Source organism: Protopterus annectens, chromosome 12.part0 (assembly GCF_019279795.1).
Source record: "Protopterus annectens isolate FY-2018-M chromosome 12.part0, PAN1.0, whole genome shotgun sequence".
NCBI lineage: Eukaryota > Metazoa > Chordata > Ceratodontiformes > Protopteridae > Protopterus > Protopterus annectens.
In genome coordinates, this window is record NC_056746.1 from 1,297,052,212 (window position 1) to 1,297,079,506 (window position 27,295).

A 27,295-nucleotide genomic window follows, 5' to 3' on the forward strand; every position below is an offset into this window, starting at 1 on the left:
GCTCATTACAACACAGAGCCTCCTCTCTTTTCTCACCCCCTGCTAAAGCAGTATCTCAGAGGGGCCAAAAATTTGAGACCTCCCAGGAGAGCACTGACTCCTGCATGGGACCTCAGTTTTGTGCTGGTAAAACTCACCCTACCTCCTTTTGAACCAGCTGCTACTGCAGACATAAAATTTCTTGGAAGACAGCCTTTCTTTAAGCAGTCACTTCAGCTAGAATGATTTCAGAACTACAGGCTCTCATGGCAGTGGAGCCTTTAATTATCTTTTATCCGGACAGGGTGGCCCTCGGGACCAATCCTTCTTTTATGCCTAGGGTGGTATCCAGTGTGGCTCTTAACCAGACTATTCATCTGCCAACCTTTTTCCCAAATCTGCAGAACAAGGAGGAGCGGATCCTGCATCCATTGGATGTACATAAACAACTAAGATTCTACTTACAGGACAAAATATGTAAGAAAATCTGAGTAACTACTGGTGGCATTTGCTGCAGGGGCAGAAGGGAAGGCTATATCAAAGCAGACTATTTCAAAATGGATAAGCCATTGTATTCGTTTCTGCTACTTGCACCATGGTAAACCTGGGGGATCAGATCCCATTCCACCAGGGCTGCATCTACTTCTGCAGCTTTTCTCAGAGGGTTTCATACCAGAGACATTCTAGAAGCTGCTACTTGGAGCTCAATTCATACGTTCACAAAACATTACCATTTACCTCTCTTCTAAATCCAGGGCAGACTTTGCCACTGCTAATCTGCAGGGCCTTATAGTTGCTCCTAATGCTGTATAATTCCATCCTCCCATCCAATTTTTTCGGATTCTACCCAAACGTAATGACTGGAACAGTGAGACACGAACATAGTACAGTTGTGTACACTTAACATAAATGTAGATGTTCGAGTGTATTCATTGTTGTAGTCTGGGTTACCCACCCACCAGCCCCTTTTCTTCTCTATTATTGTACCTCTTCTTTACTTCACTATGCTCAAAAGCCTTTGTGGTGTATTTGCTTTTAGTTGGAGGTAAATTGTTTGTGTTCTAAAATACATGTGTGTGTGTGTGTGTGTGTGTGTATATGTATATGTGTGTATATATATATATATATATATATATATATATATATATATATATATATATATATATATATATAATTTTTTTTTTTTTTTTTGCTCCCCATTTGGGGGGTACCTGACCTCTGGGGCAAGAAAAACTGATTAAAATGGCGACTGCATGTTTTATACCCTTGACGACCTGACGTCATGGAAGAGGAGACTGCAACTGACGCAGGACCCAAGACTTTGTTATTCAGGCCGACTGAGGGCAACCTGCGAGCAGATTACCCAAATGTAATGACTGCAACAGTGAATGCACTCGAACATCTACATTTATGGTAAGTGTACACAACTGTACTTCTGCTCAAACAGAAAGTGTCAAGGAGAAGCCCACACAGTTAAATTTTCACCTCCAGTCCCTCATATATCCTCCTAATCAACCTTAAATGTTATCAGGGAATGCAAATTCTTCAATTTCCCTGCTCATAAACTGCCAGCTTACAGTATCAGATGTTTTCTCTGCATCAAGCCCCAGAAGCAGCAGTGTAATTTTCTTACATTCTGTTTCCCTCTGGATCATCAGTGTTTTTATACACTTTCTTGTCATAGCCATTCAAACATGTTACGCATCTTGCAAAACTTTTTTGTTTTAGTGAAGGCCCTCAAGCAAAAAAAAAAAGAAAAACACCCCCCCAAAACCTGTTAACTTGATACTTGTACACACAACTATATACGTCTTCAAGTACTGAAGCTTAATCCTCCTAATAGGAAAAATTGTCCCAGACCAACAGCCTCACTCAGACTTGGATTAACCTACAAGGAAGGATCAGATCATCATTTTCATTCATTCAACAAATGGGTTTGGATCCGATCCTCTGATCTGACTCTGCCACTTTACTCTAGATTCTAGGATCTGACTCTAGAGCTCCTCCCTTTACCCATAATCCTCCTGACCACTGAATTACCTCAGATCGCATTTGCCGATCTATGGTTCTGCTGGGATTGCAATCTCTCAAGCTTGTTGTGGTTATAGTGAGTGTAAAAACTTTATATTTTTGTTTTTAAATCTTCTTCCCTTTCATTTTTTTCCCTTATTCTCTCTCTAGAATAGTTTAGTTACCAAATTTAAGAATTTTGATGGTAATCTTCTTTACCATTGTTGGTAACCTTTCTTCCTTTTCTTACCTCCCTTGGCGATATTTTAGTTGTACCTTTGCTGGTATAAATCTTTTCTTATAGATAGACAAAACATATTTTTTTTTTAATTTTTTCAGCTGTGTACCCAGTATGGCTGAAAAGCCTACTGGCGTTAAAAAGTGCATTCCTGTGGGCATGAGATGCCCAACTCTGATGCCCACAGGGAGTGTGTCTATTGTTTAGGCCTTGCTCACCTGGACATGTCCTTTAGTATGTGTGCTGGATTTAACAATAGGTCTGTCATTAATAGAAGGAACAAGTTGGTTCTCAATGGCCTTATTCCTGCTTCTGCTACTTTTGTTGCATCTACATCAGGGGCTCAAACCCCCTTTAAGTCTGTGCCCAGGGTGCACAGAAGACGCTCCCTTGGAAGGTCTCCATGTCTACTTTGGTTTCTGAACTGCCAATGAAAGCTTGGATCCAAAACCCTCCCATCCGACACCTGCAGCTTCGAAATCTCTGCTCGAAATCCCATGATTTTACCTGGAGCTAGTGTCCCCGAGACTGCGGTATCCCATTCTTCAAGAGACTCCCAAAAAATCTTCCAGACCGCATTCCACCTTTTCCTCTTTCAGGTCCTGCCAAAGTCTTTCTGAAGCAGAAGTGAATAGGATGATGAGAAAATTTCTCAGAACACAAATCCAGATGGAGTTATTGTTTACTCTGTCTCTTATCGTATCTGTGAGCTGCAAACCATCCTCTTATACAGCTGTCACTCCTCTGATCTGACCTTCCAATTTCAGAGCCCTCAGATCCAAGATCTTCAAAAGTTGAGCCATTGAATCTGAAGATGTCCTTCTTTTCCTGTGTTGCAGTATTCTTGGTGTGGGGCTTTCCGCTTCAGGTGACCCATATGTCTGCTCCTATACAAAAGCTTCAACTTGGTGGTTGTTGTTGTGTGGGACGACACACGTAGGGCCATAAACCAGGACCTTAAATGTGACGTCTGCACGCACAGACCTCAGAACTTTACAGATGCAGCTGACAGAAGCCTTGTGTGCTTCGCTCCTTCACTGCAAGACATCTAAAAGCGAAGTACCCTGTTGGAGTTTTATTTTTTAATATCTAGCTAAAGCTTGGTTTGTTTTAACTATCCTTAGCTGATGTCAGCAAAAAAGGGCAAATGGCAATGTGGACTCCAGATACCTCACAAAGACTCACACAACCGCTGTGTTTTTTTGCTTAGGCCAGGAGCACGATCACAGCACTTGCTCCATCTGCCAATCTTTCATTCCGAAGACCCTTCATAGCTGTCTGGCTGCTCTAAATCTCTACCTGGAAAACCACTGCTTAAAAAATTAGCTGTTAGGTTGGATCCCATCTCGGAGGCCTCAATTGAACCTCTGAGAAAGAAGGCCAATTTTCCTAGGCCCTCTTCCTTTGCTGCTCCGCTATTGGATGTCCCGCCAGCTACCGGTTTTAGGAGTAGAGGGATGTCCGGACCAGTCTACTTCTGTGGTGACCTTGGAGGAAGCTGCTTCACAGTTGAAGACCAGCATGTCCCCGGAGCCAACCCAGACACTGGCTACCACTGAGGTCGAGGGGGAACCAGACACAACCGGGCCTCCGGCCGGGATCTCTCTGCCAGACACTGCTACAGTTAGCCAGGCATCCGACTCCAGACTTTCTCTTAAGTCTACCCCAGTTCAAAAGAAACAAAAAACTAAACATCAGGCTACACCCGCAGAATGCCTGCCTGATTGGCAGTCCTTCTCCTCTTCCTTAATGCAGGCCTTTCTGGCCCTTAGGACCTCAGCCTCTTCTCCAGCTACCCTTCCTGTGCTTAGCCCTAGGCCTGCCTCTGCCTGTTCTCTTTCACCGCTTACCTCACAAGAGAGGATAGAAGAGCAAGAGACCTATTCCTTTTCTGAGGAATCCATTTCTTACACTTCCCAAATTGCCTCCCCACAAGAGTATTAGTCACCAGATGATGAATCTATTGAGGGAGACCCCACCCCCACCCCCAGAGGATATCACTTTTGGTGAAACCATCACCAAAATGAGAGTACTTTAAATGGGACACCTCACAAATGTCTGACAGTTATTTTGAGCTTTTACAAGTGGAATCTCCCTCCCCTTCTGCCATTCCACCTGTCATCCCTGCCTATTTAGATGCCTTTGCCTCTGCATCAAAAACACCAAATTCTCAACCGCCTGCCCCCAAGAGGCTAGACCTCTTTTACAAGGTGCCTGATTACCAAAAAATCTTAGTCAAGCCTCCCTTGGCAGATCCTGCTGTGTTTGCCATCTCACCAGATAAACAATCCAGACTCGTTCGTCTGCCTCTCCTACCTACGGACAAAGACAGCAAAACAATGGATAGAATTGGAAAGAAAGTTTACATCTCTTCCACATTGGCTTTTGCAGCCATCAACTATCAAATCCATATGACCAGATATGCTTTGGACCTGGTCTCTCAAGCCACTACTCTGCTGGCTGCTACTCCTGACTACCCCACAAAAGCTGACATCTCTTCCAAACTATGTCTGGCTGCCCAAATAGCCAGACAGTCAATTAGATGCAGCTATGATGTTGCAGAGGCCTCTGCTCGCTCTCTGGCATCTGCCTCTGTTCTCAGGAGATGCTCCTGGCTTTGTCTGCAACACTTGCCAGAAGACTTCTAGTCTAAAATCTTAGATGCCCTCCTGGACCCTAATTTCCTGTTTGGCAAACAAATCAGTAGACCTGTTCAAAAATCTGCAAGAAAAGAGCAAGGAATTGCAAGACATCAAGCATCTCTTGTTTTCCCCAATTCCCAAATATTACAGGAATTACCCTGCTAAGGCCAGATTTGTCAGACTAAACCCACCCTCTCCTGGACCCGGACAAAGAGGAGGAAATAGAAGACAAACCACTTTCAGGCCAGCTGCCCCTCAGCCTCCCTTTAGATTGCCCTTTCAAGACAGAGGAGGCCCAACAATGCGTGACTGCCTTGCTGTCCTTCCCCTTTCTGCCCGCCTCTCCCATTGCCTCCCCTTTTGGAAAACCAATCACCACACACAAATGGGTTCTAGCTGTTAACTAAAAAGGATACTTCCTGTCTTCGAAAGCAAGGCCACCCTTAAGGGGTGTCCCCCCCCCCCCAAAATCAAAGACACCCCTTCCCACAGGCCCTGACAGACCTTCTGAAAACTTGGGCACCATAGAACCTGTCCCCCCAGGACAGGAAAAAAAGGGCTTCTATTCAAGACTATTCCTGGTCCCTAAAAAAGATGAACCATGGAGGCCCATTCTATACCTTTCCTTCTTAAACCTATTCTTAAAAGTCCCCACCTTCAGAATGTTGTCCCTTCCAAGTTTACTCCCGCTCATACTGGCCAAGGCTTTCATGGCCACACTCGACCTGAAAGACGCCTTCTTGCACATACCCATTATACTCTCCCACAGAAAATGTTTATGTTTTTCTGGACCCTCTCATTTCCAGTTTACAGCTTTGCCCTTTGGTTTGTCCACTACCTCCAGAGTGTTCACAAAATGTCTGTCACCGGCTATATTGCAGAACACGGGGGGATTCCGATTTATCCTTACCTAGATGACATCCTGCTCTTAGCAGACTGCAAAGAAACCCTATTAATCCATTTAGAGTTCACCATGTGCCTACTACAAAGTCTGGGGTTCACCCTCCCAAAATCATACTTGACACCCGAACAAGACAAAATATTTCTAGGTTGCAGGACCAAAACGGACATAATGAAAGCCTTTCTTCTTCAGGACAAGGTCAGCTCCCTGATCTCCCTTTTCAAAGCCCTGATGCAGACCCAAATAACTGCAAGGCAATTCCTAAGGACCCTGGACCTAATGGCAGCCACCACCCCCATGCTTCTACTAGCCAGAATACACGTGCAAAAGCTACAGTGGTATCTAAAAAATGTTTGGTCTCAGCACCAACCTCCTCTAAAGCAAGAAATCACTCTCCTGCCCTGCCTAAAGGCAGAAGTAATTTTGTGGATTCAGCAAGTCCAGCTCAACTCGGGCCTTCCTCTGCAGCCTCCTCTCCCAACCCAGGTTATGCATACAGATGCTTCAGACTCAGGATGGGGAGCCACTATGGCGTCCTACAGGGTCCAAGCAAAGTGGCACCCTTCCTTAAGGAACAAACATATCAACATGGGGGAAATGACAGCAGTCCTTCTAGCACTGAAAACCTTCAGCCCTCTTCTACTACCAGGTGTTCTCCAAATAATAACAGACAGCACCACAGTTATGTGGTACCTCAACAAGTAGAGTGGAACAAAAGCGTACCACCTGTGCAGACTAACTAACTTTACTGATATGGGACCTAGCCTCTTGACACATCTTGTCCCTGCAGGCATCCTACATCCCCTTGCAGGACATCTTTCCACAGCACGAATGGATGTTGGACAGGAATGTCTTCCTAGACATTGTCCACTGGTGGGGCGCTGCTCAAGTAGACTTGTTTGCCTTCCCCCCAGAACAGACAACTGCAGACCTTCTGCTCCAAGACCTACTCCCTTCTAGTTTGGCGAGTAGACGCTTTCAGCGTTTCTTGGAAAGGAATGTTTCTATATGCCTTTCCTCTCTTCCCACTAATTCAGAAAGGCCTCCTGAAAATCAAGGGAGACCAACCAAAAATCTTGTTGGTGACTCCTTACTGGCCAAGACAGCACTGGTTCCCCCTACTTCTCAGTCTAGCCAAGGGCAATCACCACAAGTTACCCCACAAGGTGGACCTTCTGACGCAACAAAAGGGAGACTCAACAAAAGGGAGCCCTGATCCACCCATGCTTGCAGCTGTCACTGACACTGTGGATGATAAACTTCTAATTCCCTTCAGGCACCACTACTTGGAGGAAGTGCTTTCAGTCCTGAGGGGGAGGCCAGTAAATCTACTACAAGAAAATCATACTTGGCTAAATGGGAAATATTTTCAAAATGGTGTCTGGACAAGGGCAGGGATCCATGCACCCCCCCTTTGTTCTTGCATATGTAAAGGGTGGACTCTCGTACTCTTCAGTGAAAGATCACCTTTCAGCAATCTCAGCCTGCCTGCCACTAGACCCTCCCCTACTAGCCAGGCTGGACATAAAAGCTATTCTTAAAAGGGATCTTACACATCAGACCTCCAAGAAAGCCCATCCAACCACCCTGGGACTTTGACTTCATCGTGGAGAAACTAACCCAGTCTCCATTTGAACCTGCTAGTGCAGCTACTCTGAAGGGTGTGTGCATGGAAGACAGTATTGCTATTGGCCATAACTTCAGCCAGAAGGGTGTCTGAATTACAGGCCCTAATGGCTTGCCCCCCCCCCCCCTACACTACCTTCCACAAGGACAGGGTAACACCAAGAACTAACCCTTCCTTCATGCCAAAGGTGATCAACGATCTGTCCTTGAATCAATCCATTCATCTTCCCACCAATGATTGGGAGAGAATACTCCACTCCCTGATGTACACAGATAGCTACAATTTTACCTAGACAAATCAGAATCCATTAGAAAATCCAATCAACTCTGTATGTTAAGTTGTCAGTTTCGCCTTCATTCTTGCTGGATGGGTTCGGAGCCGATCCACGGCTCCAACTCGGCACTTGCTAAGCTCGAGAGCTAATTTTACCAGCTCGAGGCAACCCTATATCCCATGATGCAAGGCGGAGACTTCCCAGATCTCGTTTGCCGCTTCACTAATGAGGTGCCTTCTTTTACCAGCTCTAGGTAAGTGAACAGTTTTTGAGACTTTTCGTCTACCCCCGATTAAATTTATATATATATTTGTGTTTTGTTAACCTAATGACTTACTTTAGCCCTATTCCCGTCAGTGTTCCCTTTTTTTCGAGTAATTTATTCCCTTTTCCCTAGTTAGGCCTTAGGCCTTTCCCTCCCTAAATTTTTTCCTGTCAGGGATTGTTTGTGTATGACTGTGTGTTATCCCTGTTTATTTTAAATTGTTGGACTGAGTGTTTTTGTGTGTGTGTGTTACTATTGTGTTTCCTCGATACAGTTATGTCGAAGGACACTAAGGTCTCAGGCTTCAAGAAGTGTGACTCATGCTGTCAGATGATGTCTCTGACAGACGGTCACACTTGTGTTTATTGCCTGGGACCTTCGCACCTGCAGGACTCTTGTGTTATCTGTCATGCTTTCAGCCCAAGAGTCCTGCAGGAGCGAAAAAATAAGCTGATATTAAGGGGCTTTTTAAAGCCCGAGCGCTCCCCGACTAAGTCGGCGCCGGGGAAGCCCTCGAAACCTGTTAAACCTTCGGCTCAGACTTCCAAGCCGTCGGCTTCGGGTTCATCCTCACCAGGTTCGAGATCGGCTCCGGCCGGAGCCGATCCTTCCACCTTACCAGTCTCAGTATCGGCTCCATCTGGCGCCAATACTGTCAAATCCAGACACTGAGTGTCGGCTCCGGCTGGAGCTGACGTATCTTCGGCTCCGTTGGCTCCATTGATCTCAAAAAAGAGATCTCGATCCCCTTCAGTGGAATCTATACATTCGGCTCCAAGATCACCCTTGCTCTCGGAGCGGAGCCATCGGAGCCGTTCTTCTCGGTCATCAAGGCTGTCTGATCACGACCTCGAGAGAGTGGTGAGTAGACTATTAAAGTCTCGGGCATTGGCCCAAATACTCCATAGCCCATCTCAACAGACTGTAGCTATTTCATATCCACCAAACATTCCTCCTTCGACTCTCTTACAGAGCTCGGAGCCGGAGCTCCTCGGAACCGGCACCGTTGTGACTTCGGAGCCGATACCACCCCTTTCGGCTCTGTTGTCCACGGCTCCGATTTCCTCCTTGAGACCTTCATTGGAGGGATCCAGGCATCTGGTCTCTCTCGTCGGCTCCGAGGGGGCGAGTGGCATTGGACCCTTGTTCGACCCCGTTCTCCCTTTCGGAGCTTCGGCGTTGGTGAGCTCGGCCCCGACATCTGCCTCTGAGCCTTCCCTCTCGGTGAGGCCTGGGGTTCCTATCTCTTCAGAGCGGGAACTTTCTGGTCTCTCTGACGGGGGAGCCTTCGAGGTGATGAGGAGTGTACTAGCCCCTGGGCTTAGTCAACGGACAGTTCCATCAGCTCCTCCCACTACAGTGCCTGCTGACGTCTCTTCCCACTCTCTTGCTCCCGGACCCAGAGATCCAACGCCTCAGGTTTCCCCATTGGGAATATCTTCCTCTTCTGGGGCTTCTCCTGATCCGTCAGGGGAACCCCCGCGTAAGAGGACATGTAAGAGGAAACATCTAGACTCCTCTGAGTCTACTACATCAGATACTGACTTGGATGAGTCGGAGGGATCCCCACAGTCCTCCTCTGAGGATGTCTCATTTTCAGACATCCTTGAAATCCTTAAGCAGAGGGGTAACTGGCCCTCCCGTAATCCTTCCGAGGACGAGTCAGAATACCTGGAGGCGTTCGGATCTCGACCCTCCACCTCATGGGTGTCTCTGCCTTTCGACCCTCTCATGGAGGTAGTGGCTCTGAAGGTGTGGATGGCTCCGGATTCGGTGGAACCTATCCCTAGGAGGCCTTCAAAATTTATTACGGCCGCACAAGATAGACAATATTTAACAAAGGGTGTCCCAGTTGATGCCATGATGGTGGCTGCTGCCACAAAGAAGGAATTAGCTGATCCTTCAGTACCTGTCCATCCTCCTAACAAGGATTCTAGGACTATGGGCAGGTACGGTAAGCGGATTTTTTCTTCAGCGACTTTTGCCATGAGATCGCTGAACTACTTATGCCACTTCACCCACCTTCAAAGAGATGTTCTTAAAGAGTTGGGAGAAGTTTTACAGGATCCGTCAGCTGCTGGGTCTCAGGACAAGATTAGCTCACAGCTAGGAATCCTTAACTCCATTGCTAACTCCTCCATGCGGCTCGTTTCTTATGCAGCCGATGGAGCGAGTAGGGCCGCAGGCACAGGAGTGGCTTTAAGGCGTCAGTCCTAGATGCGGCTTTGTAATTTTGCAGACCCCTTCAAAGGCGCCTTTCACAAACTCCCCCTTTGATGGCTCGACCTTGTTCGGACCTCAAGTGAAAGACACTTTGACTAGATGCGAACAAGATGGCAAGACTCTTTCTGCCGTAGGAGTCCATTTCTCCACCCCTTCTAGACCTTACCCCAAAGGACAGAAGGGAGGGAAAATGTTTTTCCGCAAATCTCAAGGAGTCACGCCTGACGCACAAAGTCAGTTTACCCCCAGAGGCAGAGGGGGTAACAGTAGTAGACGCCACCCTAGGGGCAGAGGTGGTCCGCAGAATCAGGGTAGCAGAGAGCCTCTTTCTGACAAACCATTCCAACATCCCTGAGATGTTGCCCGATTGTCCGCCTTCAGAGGCAGTCGGGGGGAAATTATCGCTGTACCCAATAGCCTGGCTTTCCCTTTCTCAAGACAAATTGGTACAGTCAATTATATCCGAGGGTTACAAAATTCCCTTTATTGAAACCCCAATTCAACAAAAGGGAACCCTTCCAGACGTTCCACCCGGTCTAAGGGAACAAGCAGTACTAGAAATATCAAAACTGCTAGTAAAAAGAGCCATCCAGCCAGTCCCAGCGGACCAAATAGGATCCGGAATCTACTCAAGGTTCTTTTTAGTTCCAAAAAAGACAGGGGACTGGAGACCAATATTAGATCTGAGCAAACTCAACAAGTTTGTAAAGAAATCAAGATTCAGGATGGTCACGCTTCAGTCCATTCTGCCCTTTCTGGGCAAGGACAATTGGATGTGCTCGATAGATCTTCAGGATGCGTACTATCACATAAAAATTCACAGACGCTCCAGAAGATTTCTCCGCTTTCGGCTGGGGACCAGTCACTTCCAATTCAGAGCCCTGCCCTTTGGACTCACTACAGCCCCCAGAGTGTTCACCAAATGCATGGCAGTGGTTACGGCTCACCTGAGACGTCAAGGATTCCAGGTGTTTCCATATCTAGACGACTGGCTCCTCACTACCACCACCAGGCATCAGCTTCTCCAAGCCAGAAATTACACCATTCACACTTGCAGAGGGCTAGGAATTTCTATAAATTTCGAAAAATCTGCCTTGTCGCCTTGTCAATCTATTACTTTTATAGGCGCAAGGTTGGACACCGTACAACTTTCAGCAAAGTTAACAGACCAAAGGATCTTGGACATTCAAAGACACGTCCAGGTGATTCTTCTCAGCAACAAAATTCAGGCCAGATTTGCTCTGAAGCTACTTGGTCTTATGGCGGCTGCCATAACACTTCTTCCCCTCGCCCGCTTTTACATGCGTCTTCTAAAATGGATGCTATTCACCCAATGGTCTTTTCAACAACTTCCAATGCGTCACGAGATCATAGTAACTCCAACTTGCAAAAGACATCTGACTTGGTGGATATCGTCCCCTCAAATCCATCAAGGCAGACCATGTGTTCCTCTTGCCCCGGTTGCCACGGTTACATCGGATGCCTCCCTGATCGGGTGGGGGGGGGATTATCAGGGCAGAATGGTCCATGGCACTTGGCAACCTTTCGAGTACCATCTGCACATTAATGTTCTGGAGATGAGAGCAGTGCTTTTAACGTTGCAAGCCCTCAACGACTCTCTTCCCCTGGGAACTATTGCAGTCCAAACGGACAATTTGTCCGTAGTGTGGTTTATAAACAAACAGGGCGGAACCAAGTCCTATCCACTGTGTCGAGAGGCTCTCAGACTTTGGCAGTGGGCAATCTCCTCTCACCGGTTTCTGATAGCAACGCACATCCCCGGGAAATCCAACATCATAGCGGACAGATTGAGCAGAGCTATTCTCATGCCTCACGAGTGGTCTCTCAAACAGTCAGTGACGGAAGAGATTTTTCAGAAGTGGGGCCTTCCTTGCTGCGACCTTTTCGCTACACCTCAAAACAGCAAATGCCCAGACTTCTTCTCTCTCTTCCCCCTTCCAGGCCATCCCCCCAGAGACGCTCTAACCCAAGATTGGCCCCGGGGAATTCTTTATGCCTTTCCCCCTTTTCCGCTGATACCTCAGCTAATTCAGAAAGCAACCGCCTTGAGAGCCAAGTTGATTCTCATTGCCCCTTATTGGCCTCGACAGATATGGTTTCCGTTCCTACATCATTACCTCTTGGTACAGCCATGGCATCTGGACCCGGTTCCAGATCTTCTGACCCACCAGTCGGGTCAACTGCACCAATCCATACCTTCTCTCAACCTCACTGCTTGGTTGCTCCACTTCCATCCTTAGCCAGGCTTCCTATGATTTTTAATCCCGTACGGGATATCATAGTAGCTTCCCTAAAATCTTCTACCAGAAAGATTTACACTAGTAAATGGCGACGTTTCTCTTTCTGGGCAAAAGCTAGGAACATAGACCCCTATACTGCTCCAATTCATTCGGTATTGGACTTCCTAGCTGACATTTTTCATTCAGGATCCTCTTCTTCCACAGTGAAAGTTCAACTGGCAGCTATTTCAAATTTTCATATAGGCTTTTTGGACCACAACATTATGTCACACAAACTTTGCAAGGCATTCCTTCGAGGTATCTTTTTATTGAAACCTCCGATTAGAGGCCCCCCACCACAGTGGGATCTAAATTTAATTTTAACATCCTTGATTCTTCCCCCGTTCGAACCTGCAGCTGCCTGTTCTTTGAAATTGCTTTCTTGGAAGACACTTTTTCTAGTTGCCATTACTTCTGCCAGGAGAGTATCTGAGCTTCATGCTCTCTGTCTTCACCCTCCCTATCTAATATTCCACAAAGACAGGGTATCTCTAAGGACTAATCCGTCTTTCTTACCAAAGGTGGCATCGCAGACTAACCTAAATCAATCCATTGATCTTCCAGTATTTTTCCCGAATTATTCTGATAGAGCAGAACAAAAGTTACATTATCTCGATGTTCACCGCCAGCTCAGATATTATCTGGACAAGACTAAAATTTTTAGGAAATCTGATCAACTATTTCTATCCTATGCAGAGAACAGGAAAGGCCTTCCAGTTTCTAAGGTAACTTTGTCTAGATGGCTGTCTTCTGTGATCACTTACATTATCAGCTCAGAGGCAAAGAGTTGATTTCTAACCCAAAAGCCCATTCTACCAGAGCTCTAGCTACATCTACAGCTTTTCAAGCTAGACTTCCAATAGACCCTATTTGTGCAGCAGCCACATGGGCCTCTCCTCATACCTTTGTTTCTCATTACAAATTAGATTTGGCCTCCAGAGATGGAGCGAATTTTGGTTCCACCGTTCTCAAGAGTCTGTTCCATTGAGCCACCCAGGATAGAGGTGCTAGGGACGCGGTCCCATCCAGCAAGAATGAAGGCGAGATTGACAACTTAACATTTAGAAGTTATGTACCTACCATAACGTTCCATGTTAGTTGTCTCTCTCGCCTTCTTTCTTGCGTCCCGCCCTCCATCCCCCTAGCCTGGTCAGACCGGGAAGATTATGCATCTTCTATTAAGAGGTTATTACCTTTTTCTAGCTGTTCAACTTCTAGTGTCACTAGATTATGTTGATCCTTTCTAGAGGGTTATGATGTTATTTAGTATATTTTTCTTCCTCCTCTTCGGTTGGAAGAAAATATTGCTATTTCTTTAGCTACCAAACGAGATCTGGGTAGTCTCCGCCTTGCATCATGGGATATAGGGTTGCCTCGAGCTGGTAAAATTAGCTCTCGAGCTTAGCAAGTGCCGAGTCGGAGCAGAGGATCGGCTCCGAACCCATCCAGCAAGAAAGAAGGTGAGAGAAGACAACTAACATGGAACGTTATGGTAAGTACATAACTTCTAATTCCTTCCACCCCAGGGCCCTGGACAAGGCAGTCACCAATGACAATGCAGCAAGTTCTTTGCCCTACTTCCCCCTCAGGGACGGTCACCCAGTGATGCTGTAGTCCACATTTGGCCCCGTCTTCTATATGCTTATCCTCCTCTACTTGTAATTCCAAAATTCATTCAGAAAGCACTCTGGTTGAAGAGCAAAGTAATCCTCATTGCCCCATTCTGGCATCGGCAAGTGTGGTTCCCTTTTCTGTGGTTTCATCTACTGTGTCCCTTTTGGACACTGGACCCCAGTTCAGATGACCTGTCACATACATCACTGATGACTCATCTGGGCATTTTAGACCTCCGGTTAACCGCATGGTTTCTCTAGTTCAAATGATGGCTAGGTATTCCAGGATCTCCTCTCCCGTTTGCCAAATTTTGTTTACATCCCAAAAGCCCTGTACAAGAAAGATTTAAAAGTAAATTGAAGAGGCTTTCTTTTTGCTCTTAGTAGAGAGAATTGGATCCTTTCACTGCTCCACTTCTGTTTTAGATTTCCATGCTTTTATTTTTCGAAATGGTGCTAGATTCTCCAACATCAAAGTTCAGCTGGCAGTCTTCTCTAACTACCATATCGTAGACCATGCTTCCCCTTTAGCCTCATCCAAGTTATGTAAAGCATTTCTTAAATGTACATTTTTACTTAGACCTCCAGTTAAGGATCCCACTCCACCTTGGGATCTTACTGTTGTATTACAGTTGAGTACAATCACCATTTGAACCCTCAGCTACAGTAGACCTCAAATTTCTCTCCTGGAAAACAGTTTTTCTTCTATGTGTAACTTTTGTGAGAGGAGTCTGAACTCCAAGAACTCTTTGCAAAACCACCTTCTTTGATTTTCCATAAAGATAGGTTTACCCTGTGTATTACCCCTTTTTTTACCTAAAGATGCCTCTGAAACAGTAATGAAGTAATCAATCTACCTTTGTTTTTTCCTAAATTTGACAATAAAGGAGAACACATGCTTCCTCTTTTACAAGTGGATAGATAATTCCGTTTCTGTCTTCCTAAGACTAAGAAATGTAGAAAATCTGACCAATTTTTTTCCTTTTTTTTAGTAACAAACTAAAATCAGCTGCAGTGGTGGTGCTGCGGTGGCATTGTCGCTTTCGATTCTCAGAGCGTCTTCTCTGTGGTGACATGCGTGAACGGGCGTTCCTTCGTTGAAGGTTGTGCGTTAGGCCCGGCAAGCCAGCACGTAAAACTCTACTTCCAATCATTAGCGGACCGGAGTTCCGCTGTGGCGACCCCTAACCGGGAAAAGCCGAAAGACACAAACAAAGTAAACTCGAATCACCTGTTTCATAGACTACATTAGCCAAATGGATTACAGATTGCATTTCATATATTTACTCTCCTAGAGGTTTAACCCTACCAAAACAGCCAAGGGCACTCTCTGCTAGGTTGGTGGCTACTTAATCTGCTTTTTGGGGTCAGATCCTCCACTGATATTTGTGCAACTGCCACATGGTCTAATGCTCTTACTTTCATTTCTGATTACAAGTTGGATATCATCTCCAGAAACAGATGTGCATTTGGTTATTCAGAGTATCCTTTCATGATGGCCACCCAGGGTTTCTGTAGTTGAGGACTCTGTCCCATTTGTTGAGGAATGAATGACATTTACAACGTCATTTATTAAAAGTTATGTACTTACCATTTATGCATCTGTGTTGTCCATTTTCATTCTTCAACCCCCTCCCCCCACCTTCCCCATTTCCATGTCTTTGGGAATGATCTGCTGAAGTTTTTAACAACCGTAGTTCCTGTTTGAGCCCCCTGCTCTGTTGATAATTTTGTAACTTTTCATTTCTATGGTAATTTCACTAGTTTTTATATTTTGTAAGTTATATTTTACCAGCAAGCCTGATCTGAGGTAATTCAGTGGTCAGAAACATTATGGGTAAAGGGAGGCGCTTGAGTTTGGTCCTAGAATCTAGACTAGTTTCACAGAGTTGGATCTGATGATTTGATCTGAACCCATCCATTGAGGAAGAATGAAAATTGACGATACAGATGCATAGTTGTGGTGAGTGCATAACATTTGCTTAGTCGCATGGTCCATCCTGTGGCTTTAAGTGCTGTCTGTTTTTGTCTTGTCTTTTCATCTCCCAGTTGGTGAAAACCACTTGAGTGCTTTCAGAAAACATAATCTCCTAGCCATTGAAAGAAAGAAGTATTCTGTCTTTAATACCCCTTATCAGGTCATCTCCATAGAGACGAGGACCATATACACAGATGGCTCTACAAGCACTCATTTATTTGCTAGAGGAATTTTTTTTATTATATTCAGTGTTTTTTGTTTGTTTTGCATCCCCTTAAAACTTGTTACTAGATCAAGACAAGGGTCTTAATCCAGCCATTCCCCTATGCAATATTAAGAAAAAACATCAGTTTTTCTTGTTTCATACTCTTTTTGACCAGACTTTTTTTATACATTGCAGTGCCTGCATTTCTTAAAACTGAAGAATGGGAAAGAAAGAAGAAAAACGGGGGCATCTGATTGTCCTGGTTACACTCAAAATAACTGAGAAGGCTTTATTTTATTCCATGGAGATTGTCCTGCATTATAAAAATACAACTGTTAAGAACACAATTTTATTTTACTTGACTCTCTTTTCTTCCTCTTCCCGTGTCCTCAATGTTCTTCCAGACATTGACATGAAGTTGCGTGTATGCTTGGAAGTCCCCTACAAGGTTTACCAAGTCAAAGTCCATTATTTCCATGTTTTCTTGTTCCGTCATGTTTCACAAATATAATTAATGCTTTGTTATCCCACATTTGTCAGTTTTCGAGTTGCTGTTTATTTTCCCTGTTTATCTCCATCTCCCAAATCCAGTGTCTGCTGCATTTCCAAGTGTTCCCAGTTCTTCTAGTCAACTCTTATGATTTTTTTTCTGTCTCTGAAGCATTTTCCTTTGAAACTTGGGAAAACAAATCCCTGGCATAGTCTCTGTATTGGCTTTATTACTAGAACAATAAGAAGTGGACTCTTCTGTTTAATAGCTCACTTTCTGTTGGACAAACTTTTCTGTTTCCACCTTAGCATGTTCTGTATCAAAAAATGACCTGACCCTCCAGGAAAGAATATTCTTAAAATAGCTGGATACAGCAGGTTGAATCTTGCACCTTCTCTACATTCCCTGATTAGTGGAATAAATTTACTCTTCTGCGTGGTGTACAGTGAGTTTCCACATATACTCTGCTGTCACACACTTTTAGTACATTGTCCTTACGCCACAGTTTTGTCAGTCCACTGTTTCTGCTGGCAATTAACAACTGCTGTGGAATACCAGTCCAGTTGCTTATTTGTGCTTTCGAAAAATTAATAGTCTCTTCCTTCCAGCTTCTGTAGTACATCAGATCATCTCTGGTTTTGCCTGCATGGTTTGTCCTCTAATTCTATTCTTTTTTTAAATATATCTTCTTGACCATTCTCCTATTGTCAGCCTTTTACTTCATTTTGACCTCTGAATTTTTTATCACCTCATCTGAATATTTGTGTAAAGCTTCTTCCATTTTTCCAGCCTTTTGTTGTTTGAGTTGATTTACTCCTTCACTGTTTCATTTATGATTATCAGCTCTTTGTACATTTGACTTATTTTCCCCTCTAGGTTACTGAAAGTAATGTCCTGTACCAAAACTGGAGCTTGCACTGTTTTGTCCTGAACAGGTGCAGAATCCTTCCTAAGTGTTTTCTCCTCATCTTTTGTTACTGATTTTATTTCAGGTTCTCTGTATTTCTTTTTTGCTGGCATCCAGGCGGTGCACTTAGTAGCTGATTACTGAAATTTACCCCCTCAAAAAAAAAAAAAAAAAATAAAAGTTCACTGGCTCAGTTTTCTGAGTTTCTATTTTCACACTGGGAGAGCTGAAATTAAGCTGTTACACAGTATGCAGCCATATTGCAAGTCTATGTGTTTACTGGTCTTAAGGAAAGGTAGGAAGGGTCCAAGAGGAAGTCTTGTGCGGCAAAATAGGACAGGTTCTTTGTGTGACTCCATGACTGATCTACTGCTTAGGGTAACCTCCATCCAGGATTGCTTGCTGTCTTTGACAGGCTAATTTCATAGGTGCCTTGCATACTTCTCTCTGAAGTGCATTTCTCAGCTGCTGCATTTGCAGACGTCATCGGGGCCTTCGCTGGCTTCATTCTGTAGTCAAATGATTTTAAAAGGAGTTCTCCTCTTGAGGTCTCCAAAGAGGCAATGCCTCTTCCGTGAGACCTTAACATTAAAACAGCAAACTTCACCATCTCAACCCTCCCCTTTGAGTCTGGTATTACTTGTTTCATTCAGTTCCTGTCTTGATTTATCGTTGCTGTGGCAGTTACTTCGGCAATAATAATAGACTTTTCACAACTGTAGGGTGGCATGCAAATCAGCCTTGCTTTACTGGCCCCAGTAGTCTTAAGACTAGTGTTTGAACAACACTATTCATTTACTGGTTTTCTTCCCAAAACCTAAAAATGATGAGAAGAGTACATGCATCTAATGATATTAGTAAAGGACCACGTTTTGGAAAACGGAGCAGATTAATTCTTCTTTTTTGTGTGTGTGTGTGCTCGTTTCTACCAGGAAAGCAGGGCAGGTCAGTCTCCCAGCAAACTCTAAATGGCTGGCAAACTGTATTGTTTTGACCACCATGGCAGAATTCTGAAAGGCAAGAAAATGTTCAGTCCAGTAGAATAGCAGCTAGCTTGGCAGCCTTTCTGAGGAAGAAATTGATAACACATTTATTGTATCACTTCCATCCACACCCTTAGTAGGCATTTTAAACTAGAACACAATCCAGGAGCATCAGAGTAAGGATTTTGCCTCTCTCTCATTGTTGCATTATAGGCTTCTTCCACCAGCTCCCAGGATATCTGTGCCCCTTTTTTACCTACAGGTTTGAAAGGTGTTCTTAATATCTCACCTTGCAGTCGGATTATTTGGGAGGAGCCTTCTTATTTGAGCTTGATAGGTTAACACTATGGGTCAGAGTTGTCTGTAACCTAATTCTTCACACACACAGGCTGATTGAGCCTGGGCCAACATAATACAACCTACAGTGGTATGCTTCCTTTGTCAGTAGTACCATCTAGGGCCTGTAATATCCTTGAGCTGGTCCTTACCCGTCTGTCACCTGCCCGTACCCTCTCTCCATAATCTCATCTCTGGTCAAATCTGACTGCAGATTAGTATTCTTCTCTGTCAGGCCTAAGGGGTACCACTTCACCTTTGAATGAAACTGTCTTTAGCGACTTTTCCAGAGGAAGCCAACTTCAGCTTGTAAGAAGACCTGTGGAAAATTTCCCAACAATCCCTTACAAATGGACCCATTTGAGAGGACTGCCGTATTCGCCTCTAACTTAATATTAGTTCTTAAAATATAAAACCCAGTACCTGTTTATTCTGACTATAATGGCAAATTCAGGAATCAACCTTTGGTTGAAACTCTGGTAATGTACTGTAACAAAAAAATTAATTAAAATAAATGAAACTTAAGTGCCCACCCCCTTCTTTCAGGACCACACTGAAACATGTCAATACACTACATAAGAACCCTGTTAAAAAATGCAAAGCAGAGCATGAGCTTAAGGTCACTACAGACGGCAAATTACAAATCTTCATTTGTCAGGAAATGGAGTCATGTCCAGCAGTGCACTGTGCTCTTCATAGCATCACACACTTTGCATCTGTAGCTTATCCTATAAATGAAGTGCTTTCCAAAGTGCAAAGGTTGTGGATTCAACTGTCAGGGTTATAATTTGGCAGTTAGTGTAGAGGGCTAAAGCTCTGATTTATTAATGAGCTTTTTCCTGTGCCAACGGTACAGGGTTTGAGTGTTTCCACCTTTATTTATCGCATCTACTTCACTTTGTCAAACTGTAATAATAGAGTACCTTTTTGTCAAACCCTATTCATTGAAGCCTTACTCCATCGAACGTGCATTTAAATGAAAAGTTTTCCTGGGGGGGGGGGGGGTGCTTGGCCAACCAATTGAGCGTCACAAAAATAAAATTTGAAACCCACCCCAGGTGGGGGGCTGTGCCCCTTCACCTCTCCAACTAAATATACCAACTCTGAGATTGCACCACAGTGAGGGAAAAGGGCAAATTCTCAATCATGGCTCATTTCCTTTTCCCTGGGAAAATTTTCATTTAAATGCACATTCGATGGAGTGACGCTTTGATGAATTGGGTTTGACAGAGTTTTTGACAAAGTGAAGTAGATCCTTTTTTTACCTACTTTGACACTGAGCAAGTCACTTAACCAAACAGTGCTTTGGGAGAATTGGGAATTCGGGCTAGGCCTCATGATTATCTTCTGGATTTATGCAGCAATGGTTTCAAATAATTCTTTATTGTTGTGGGGCTGATTTCTAATTTGAGTTTATTTTAACTAATGTTGTGTCTTTCGGCTTTTTCCCGGTTAGGGGTCGCCACAGCGGAACTCCGGTCCGCTTATGATTGGCAGTAGATTTTTACGTGCTGACTTGCCGGGCCTAACGCACAACCTTCAACGAAGGAATGCCCATTCATGCATGTCGTCACACAGAAGACGCTCTAACTGAGAATCGAACGGGCAACGTCTAACTGTGAAGCGACAACGCTACCGCAGCACCACCACCACAGTTTATTTTAACTAATAAAAATAGATTAATTTTTCTGAAGATTCAGACATGACTCTTGTGTTGTAAAAGAGGTTGATGTTCTGATTTTAGTGAACTTGTGTGTGTGTTCTGCAGTTGGAGTTCCCCCTAATTTGGACTTGTTTACTTTTGTATTACTATTGTTATACTTTTGTCTGTGGGAAGTGTGCTTTGGTAACAACTAGGGCAAAGTTTATACTCCTCAAGTTGGTGAATGACAGCACTGCTTGTAGCATGGTCCCCATTGTAGGATATACCCAGGAGCCATTCCAGATTTTAATTGTTGGAGGATGTACTGATTTGTAGGACTTGGGGAAATCCCTTGTTTGTCATCTTATCTGGTGAGACTTATTTAAACAAAGTTTCTCACACAATTTAGTGTATATACACTGCTGGAATATTTAGTGTATGTACATTGATGGATTGTTTGTGTCAGCTTTTACTTTGTAAAATCAGAGCAGCAGTGAAGTGTTCAACATCATAAAGTCTTAGAAAGTGTTATGCATACCCAATGTAGTGTACAAGATATTTTGATGTACTTTATTTTTAGTGGTTTCTGGGATGTTCTGCACTTGATACTTGGAATGAGGTGACCAAAATGACCAAAATGATAGCAACACAGGCAGGGAAACTTCACTCTGCTAATTCATTTCTGACTGTTAAAACATGATTTATCATTGAATTTGCTTAAAGTGTAGAATTCTGAGATCATAAATTGCTTCTTTGATGTATGCTGAATTACATCTTCACAGGTTTTGGAAAAATACTCAGATGCACCAATGACTCCCAGACAAATTTTAAGTGTCATCGAGACAGAAGAAATAAAAGAAACGAGGTGAGTGTTTGAGGTCACCTTTTCTATTAGATACTTGAATTACAAAGCATGATATTTGTATGCACAAATAATCCACTTTGTTATTTTACTAGGTTCCTAGGGGTGGAGAAAGGCACAACACAGTCCACGTACTCAACCAGGTAATCTGAAGTTACTACAGCTTCAATGTTAAATTGAAATTCATGTTTTTCATATGCAGAGCTGTGCCATTACATTAACTGGGACCAAGTGATTTGTCTGCCTTCTGAGACTGGCAGTGATGTGTATCCCCAGCATTGGTAACTCCTTTGTAATTTTATGTTCTGCATTTGTTTCCATACTCTGCAGTTCTACATTTCTTTCTGTAGGTTTGTCGAGGGGTAGTTGTGTCTGGTGTGAACATTGTGAGTGTTAGCTTTTGTTACAGTACTTCACCAATATTGAAAGCTGAGTTTGTGCAGAAGCAAGAAATGTGAAGCAAAGAAGTTGAAAGTTTAAGGTAAACATTCTCTTTTTGAATGGCAAATAATGTTTTCTCTTTCAGTGGATGTGATATTGTCATCACTTGAGCGCTTTTTTCCTTCCTTTTTCTTAAATGGGTGCCAGTGTCAACACCTGAATAGTTGCAGTGGTTTGTTAGGTTCACTATTGGAAACTTTGCAAGTTCAAGGATGCAGTCCTGAAATGACCTGCTTGCTTATATGTTGGTAAGCTAAGGGGTCGTTGAATGTTGTCAGATGTTTTGCTATGACTTCAACATTCATCACATCAAAGGTAAGTGATGGTGTTGACTTGAAAGTAGTTTTCCATAGTGAATGTAAAGTTCTCTGTTTTGCGTGGAGAATATTAATAAAATGAAGGTATACATTGTTGGAATCAGGTTTATTAGCCAGCACCATAAAAGTAAACTGGTTTTGCCAGCTGAGCTGTCTTAGTGTTACAAGTTAAAAGTGAGTATATTTTTAATAGGAAACCTTGCAAAAATAGACAAATTTGAGTTTTGTTTCATCTGTGAAGTACAGTGGGATGATTCTCTAAGGTAATTGTCTGTATGTCAACAAAGTTGGTGTGCAGTTATGACCATCATTTGGCCAAAAATTTCTTCCCTTCCTTGTTTGCAAACCACTTCACAATCTACCAAGTTATTGATCAAGCTAATCAATTTTCTAATCAACGGGGGGGGGGGGGGCGTCTGGTGTCTAAACTTCCACCTTGTTGTAGTAACCCAAGAAAACTATCTACAATAAATGTTGACTGTTTTTGGTGTGTCGTCCTAACCCCCCCCCCCTAGAAAATCTAGTTCCTTAGTAACACAGAGAAGAACTCACTCCTATCACCTTTGCAGAGTAGCAGTGGAGCTATGGCTAGACCCCAGCAAATGGGTGTTGAAACTTGAAGTTTTCTAATACCCGACAAAAATGGGGTGTGCCAGAAATGAACATTTTTTTCTTCCCCAAATAGCATGCAGATTGGCATGTTCTACTCTAAAGACCCCCCCCCCCCCCCCAGAGAGGGGCATGGAGAGCAAGTGTCACCTTCAGCTGGACAGATCTCTTACTCTGTGTCATTCCTTCAAGTACTTATCACCAGGGTATGAGAGAAAGTGAGGGCACAGACCAAAGATCTTACTGATGGCTCCTTGCTGACCCAGGCAGCACAGGTCCTGCCACCCTCCTTCTAACATTTGGCAAAGGGATGATCACAACACTCCCAGCTTTATGGATTTCCCAACCCAGAACATGGGATCTGCCATCCATCCCAACCTGAAAACACTCAGACTGACAACATGATGATTGTGCACTGATTCAGTCCAGACTATCCTTTTCAAAGGACGACCTGTCTATACTGAAAGAAGCTAGAAAACAAAGTACTAGAAAATCTTTTGTAGCCAAATGAAAAAGCTTCTCTGGGTGTAAGGCTAATGGCATTGTTACCAGCCCAAGCTGCATTCGAACAGGTATAAGAATACTCTCTCTGTCCGCCTCTTTCTCCCCTATATAAAAGACGGTCTTATTTTAGTGTACACTTCATCTATATTTGCCTGCCTTCCCTTATCCCCTCCGGCATATGCTCACTCCTACATGAAGTTCTGAAAAGGGGAATGCATCCCACCATAACCTGAATTTGCACCCTCCTGTGACCGAAATTATGTGCTAGAGAAAGTGTCCCTTGCCACTCTTTGAACAAGCGGAATATGGAAAGCAGCTCTGCTTTTGGCATCTGTATTAGCCAGCTGTATCTGTGAATTCAAGTCATGATGTACAAAGAGCCCTTTCTCATTTTCCATAGAGACAGAGTTACCTTAAGAACTAACCTGTCCTCTTTACCCAAGGTGGTGTCAGAGGTCTTCTGCCTTAAACAGGTTATTCGTCTCCCTGTATTCTTCACCAATCCACAGAACAAGTGTGAGGGAATACCTCTCTATCCAGATGTATATAGACCACTAAGATTCTAGTTGAACAGGGCAAAATGTTATAACTAGTCTGACCAGCTGTTGGTGGCCTTTGCAGAAGATAAACAGGGAAGACCAGTAGAGAAACTTATCATTCAAAATGGATTGCAGTTTCCTTTTGAAACTCTCAGCATGGTAAACATATCCCTGGCAGAGTCAGCACCCACTCCAGAGCAAAAGTCACCACTACAGCATTTTAAAAGGAATCCCTATACAGGTCATCCTCAAATTAACCACTTAGTCCTCTGTATACACCCTCACCAAACACTACCATCTTGGTGCTATTTCCAGAGCTAGACCCAGGTTCAGTGCTGTCCCCCTTAGCAGAACTCTGTCGATCCTCCCCAATAACGAAGCTGTGGGAGTCTTTCCAAGACTTACTACTGCACCATTGACCACAATGACCATAGTACAGAATGGTAGATGTTGGAATAGATCAATGTTGTGGTGCCCTTCACCTCACTACTACCATTTTCTTCTGCCCTAGGGTTGGGGTGAATATCCTACCTACTTATTGTCTCCAGCCCCCACGCCTTACTTCAGGGTTGTCTTATTAGGGTCAGTAGGGCATGCTGTGCTTCACTTGAGGAGCGTCTGACTCCAGTACTTAAAGATCTGAAGATAGTGCTGGCTGACATACCTTAATCCCATCGAAGTCCTGATGTCAGATGGTGAAGGTTGTCTGCCAGATTGGGGGTGGTAAAAGACTCTCTGGTGTTTTTACCAGATAAATGCTTCTGCCTAGCAAGAAGTTCCCAGACTCAGTACTGCAGCACTGATGTATTTGAAAATCTGTAATTGTGGTAAATTGTCTACACAACTGTCCTGTGTCAACACTTCTGGTTGATGGAGGTCCCCATTCCTGTTATCCTTTTCGTGAAGAAAGAACTCTGATAGTGGAAAATGCAGGTACGACTCATTCTCTTAGTGCCTGCCATATTGGCGTAGGCCCCTTGCTCTCGCCACAGATTTTTAAGGTTAACTTGTGGGAGGGACCCATGTGGGATTTCTGAAGTCAGTGGCACTTGAGACGGAGGCTTGAGAAACAAAAACATAAATGTAAAATAAGTGGCTGTTTTATTAATGCTAAAAGCATTCTAGCATATATTTAGGCACAGGGGACTGTAAATTTTTACGGATGGCCGTACAGTCGTGGTACATAAACAAGTGGGGACCCACTCTTCTATTATGTGCAGATTAGCTTTGCAGGCATGAGAGATTGTCCAGGAGTCTGGCTGGACCGTCAGGGTGGCCTGTGTCCCCTTTCTAAAGAATGTCTTGGGAGACAAGTCTGTACATATCCCAGGAAGACCCACACCAGTGGGTATTGGGCAGGGGAGCTTATGGATCTGATTAACAAATTGGACTTTTTATTTTCTACAGAGAGCATACAGCTGAGAATTTTGTTGCAGGTCAGCAGCCTGGAAGATGGTTGCTTTTTCTTCTGAGCTAGATGTGCACATTTGTGCTTTCCTGCTATAGTATTAATCTCTGAGGTATTGAGAAAAATGAGGAGAATAGGCCAGAAGTCAGGTTGATTAGTTTCCTTTTGGTCCAGGCAGCATTGCATTCCCTTCTGTTAAATCTAGCAAGTGCAGAACCAAAAATAACTGCTTCAGCTTGTGGACTTACTGAGACGAAAAAAAATCCCATTTCACCCCAAACTGACCATCTCAAAGCCAGCAGCTTGGATGGTCTAGCACTTATTCCTTCCTGGCATATTTTCAGTGTATATGATGAACATTGGGAGGAAGGTTAGAAAACCTAACACAAGTAAATCATGCGTAGCAAAATGGAAAAAAAATATGCATTATATTTCCTTTTACACATTTATTGGCACAATGATATGCATGTAAGGGCTCATTGTACTTGAGCCAGATCTGTCACTATGGCTTTCATTGGGGTGGGGGTGTCCTGCCGTGTCTTGAAACTGCTACTTGGTCCATTCTCCACTCCTTTTCTAAGCATTGCAACCTGGAGTTTGACTAGAACTGTGGCAGGGTTTGCCATGACCCTCTTGCAAGAGTTACTTCAGCCAGAACATCTTCAGGACCAGCACTGACTGCCTGATAAGTTTTTGGAGCTTTCCCAAATGAAAAAGGCAGCTTTAACAGTGACCCATTCAGTGCATGTAGTACAGTTGTTAAGAATGTACCATAATTGTAGATAGTTAGAAAATGTTCACTAATGTAGTACTCCATCCCTTTACATTGTCCTATTGTGTGAGCATTTTGGAACTGGAGTTGGTACATGTCCGCCTTTCCTCTGTTTTATTTCTGGTAGCATTACAAGGCACTGGGTCTTCCCTGTTTGACCTAGAACTTGGAGAGAGGGTTTTTTTTTTTGAGGGTGGGGGTGGTATTAGATTACCATACATGGGAACAATCCTTGTCAATCTGAGTAGTTGGTGCTCTCAATCGACCACATGTTCTTGAAAGCTCCTGGGGCAGTAAAAATAAAGTGAGAGCACATGCCCCTTTATAACAAAGACATGCTAATGTCCAGGTTGGAAGGTTCCTTCCCAGCCTAGAGGAGGGAAGGGTGTTAAGCTTTGGAAATCTTTTTTAATGGATGAATACTGTAGTACTTGACCGTATTGTTCATTTAAAAAGTGCAGGATATTTTGATATGCTTTGCAGACATGGTCATGGAGATCTAGTTATTTATTTAATTTAACATTTGTTTACCTGGAAAGTCTGACTGGGACAGAACCCATTTTCAGAGGAGGCCTATGCTCCAGATGCATGTGTTTGGAATGTGGGAGGAAACTGGAGTACCCGGAAGAAACCCACACGAACGCAAGGAGGACATGTGGACTCCACACAGAAGGTACCCCAGCTGCAAATTGAACCAGGAAACCTCTTACCGCTAGGTGACTATACTAACTGCTGCACCACTGCGCCACCCGATTCATCAGTAGTCTTGATATGTCTTCTTAAAGGTGGATGGCATTACCAGAATAGTAGGCTTCATTTGAGGAGTGGTAAAGATCATTTAGGAATTGCCCTTCCTGGGTATTGCTTTTTGTAGGGACTACTGCTGCAGTACATATTTTTTTATGGGATTTGGCCAAAGATAGATGCTTGCCCTTTTGATATGATCTTTATCTGTAGAGGACATCCCCAGTAAGCAGCACACTCTCTGTCCTAGTATTGTTTTGATGTGTGGATTAAATGGAGGAGCAACTTTTTGGTCCCATTCAGGGATCTTCCAGAGTAAATAACTAGTTTGAAACATTTCTGTTACTCTGCACAATGCAACTTAATAATCAAAAGTAATTTTTTTTTCTTTGTGGATTGCTCAACTTTTGTAGTAGTAGCTCTGAAAGTTCCAGTTGCTGTGATTATTCCTGGAAATGCAAGCAAGTTTGTACACAGAATATGGAT

At 43.8% G+C, this 27,295-nt stretch overlaps 1 protein-coding gene across 1 annotated transcript in view; it reads left to right on the plus strand.

Annotated features, from left to right (window-relative positions):
• The window catches only part of ASXL1 (ASXL transcriptional regulator 1), a gene marked incomplete in the record, with an annotated part of 1,368,406 nt that overhangs the window by 280,047 nt on the left and 1,061,064 nt on the right, over nucleotides 1–27,295 (plus strand). The window contains 3 exon segments of the mRNA XM_044090352.1: nucleotides 21,396–21,478; nucleotides 21,571–21,618; nucleotides 26,736–26,738. Coding sequence (XP_043946287.1) covers nucleotides 21,396–21,478; nucleotides 21,571–21,618; nucleotides 26,736–26,738 — 134 coding nt within the window.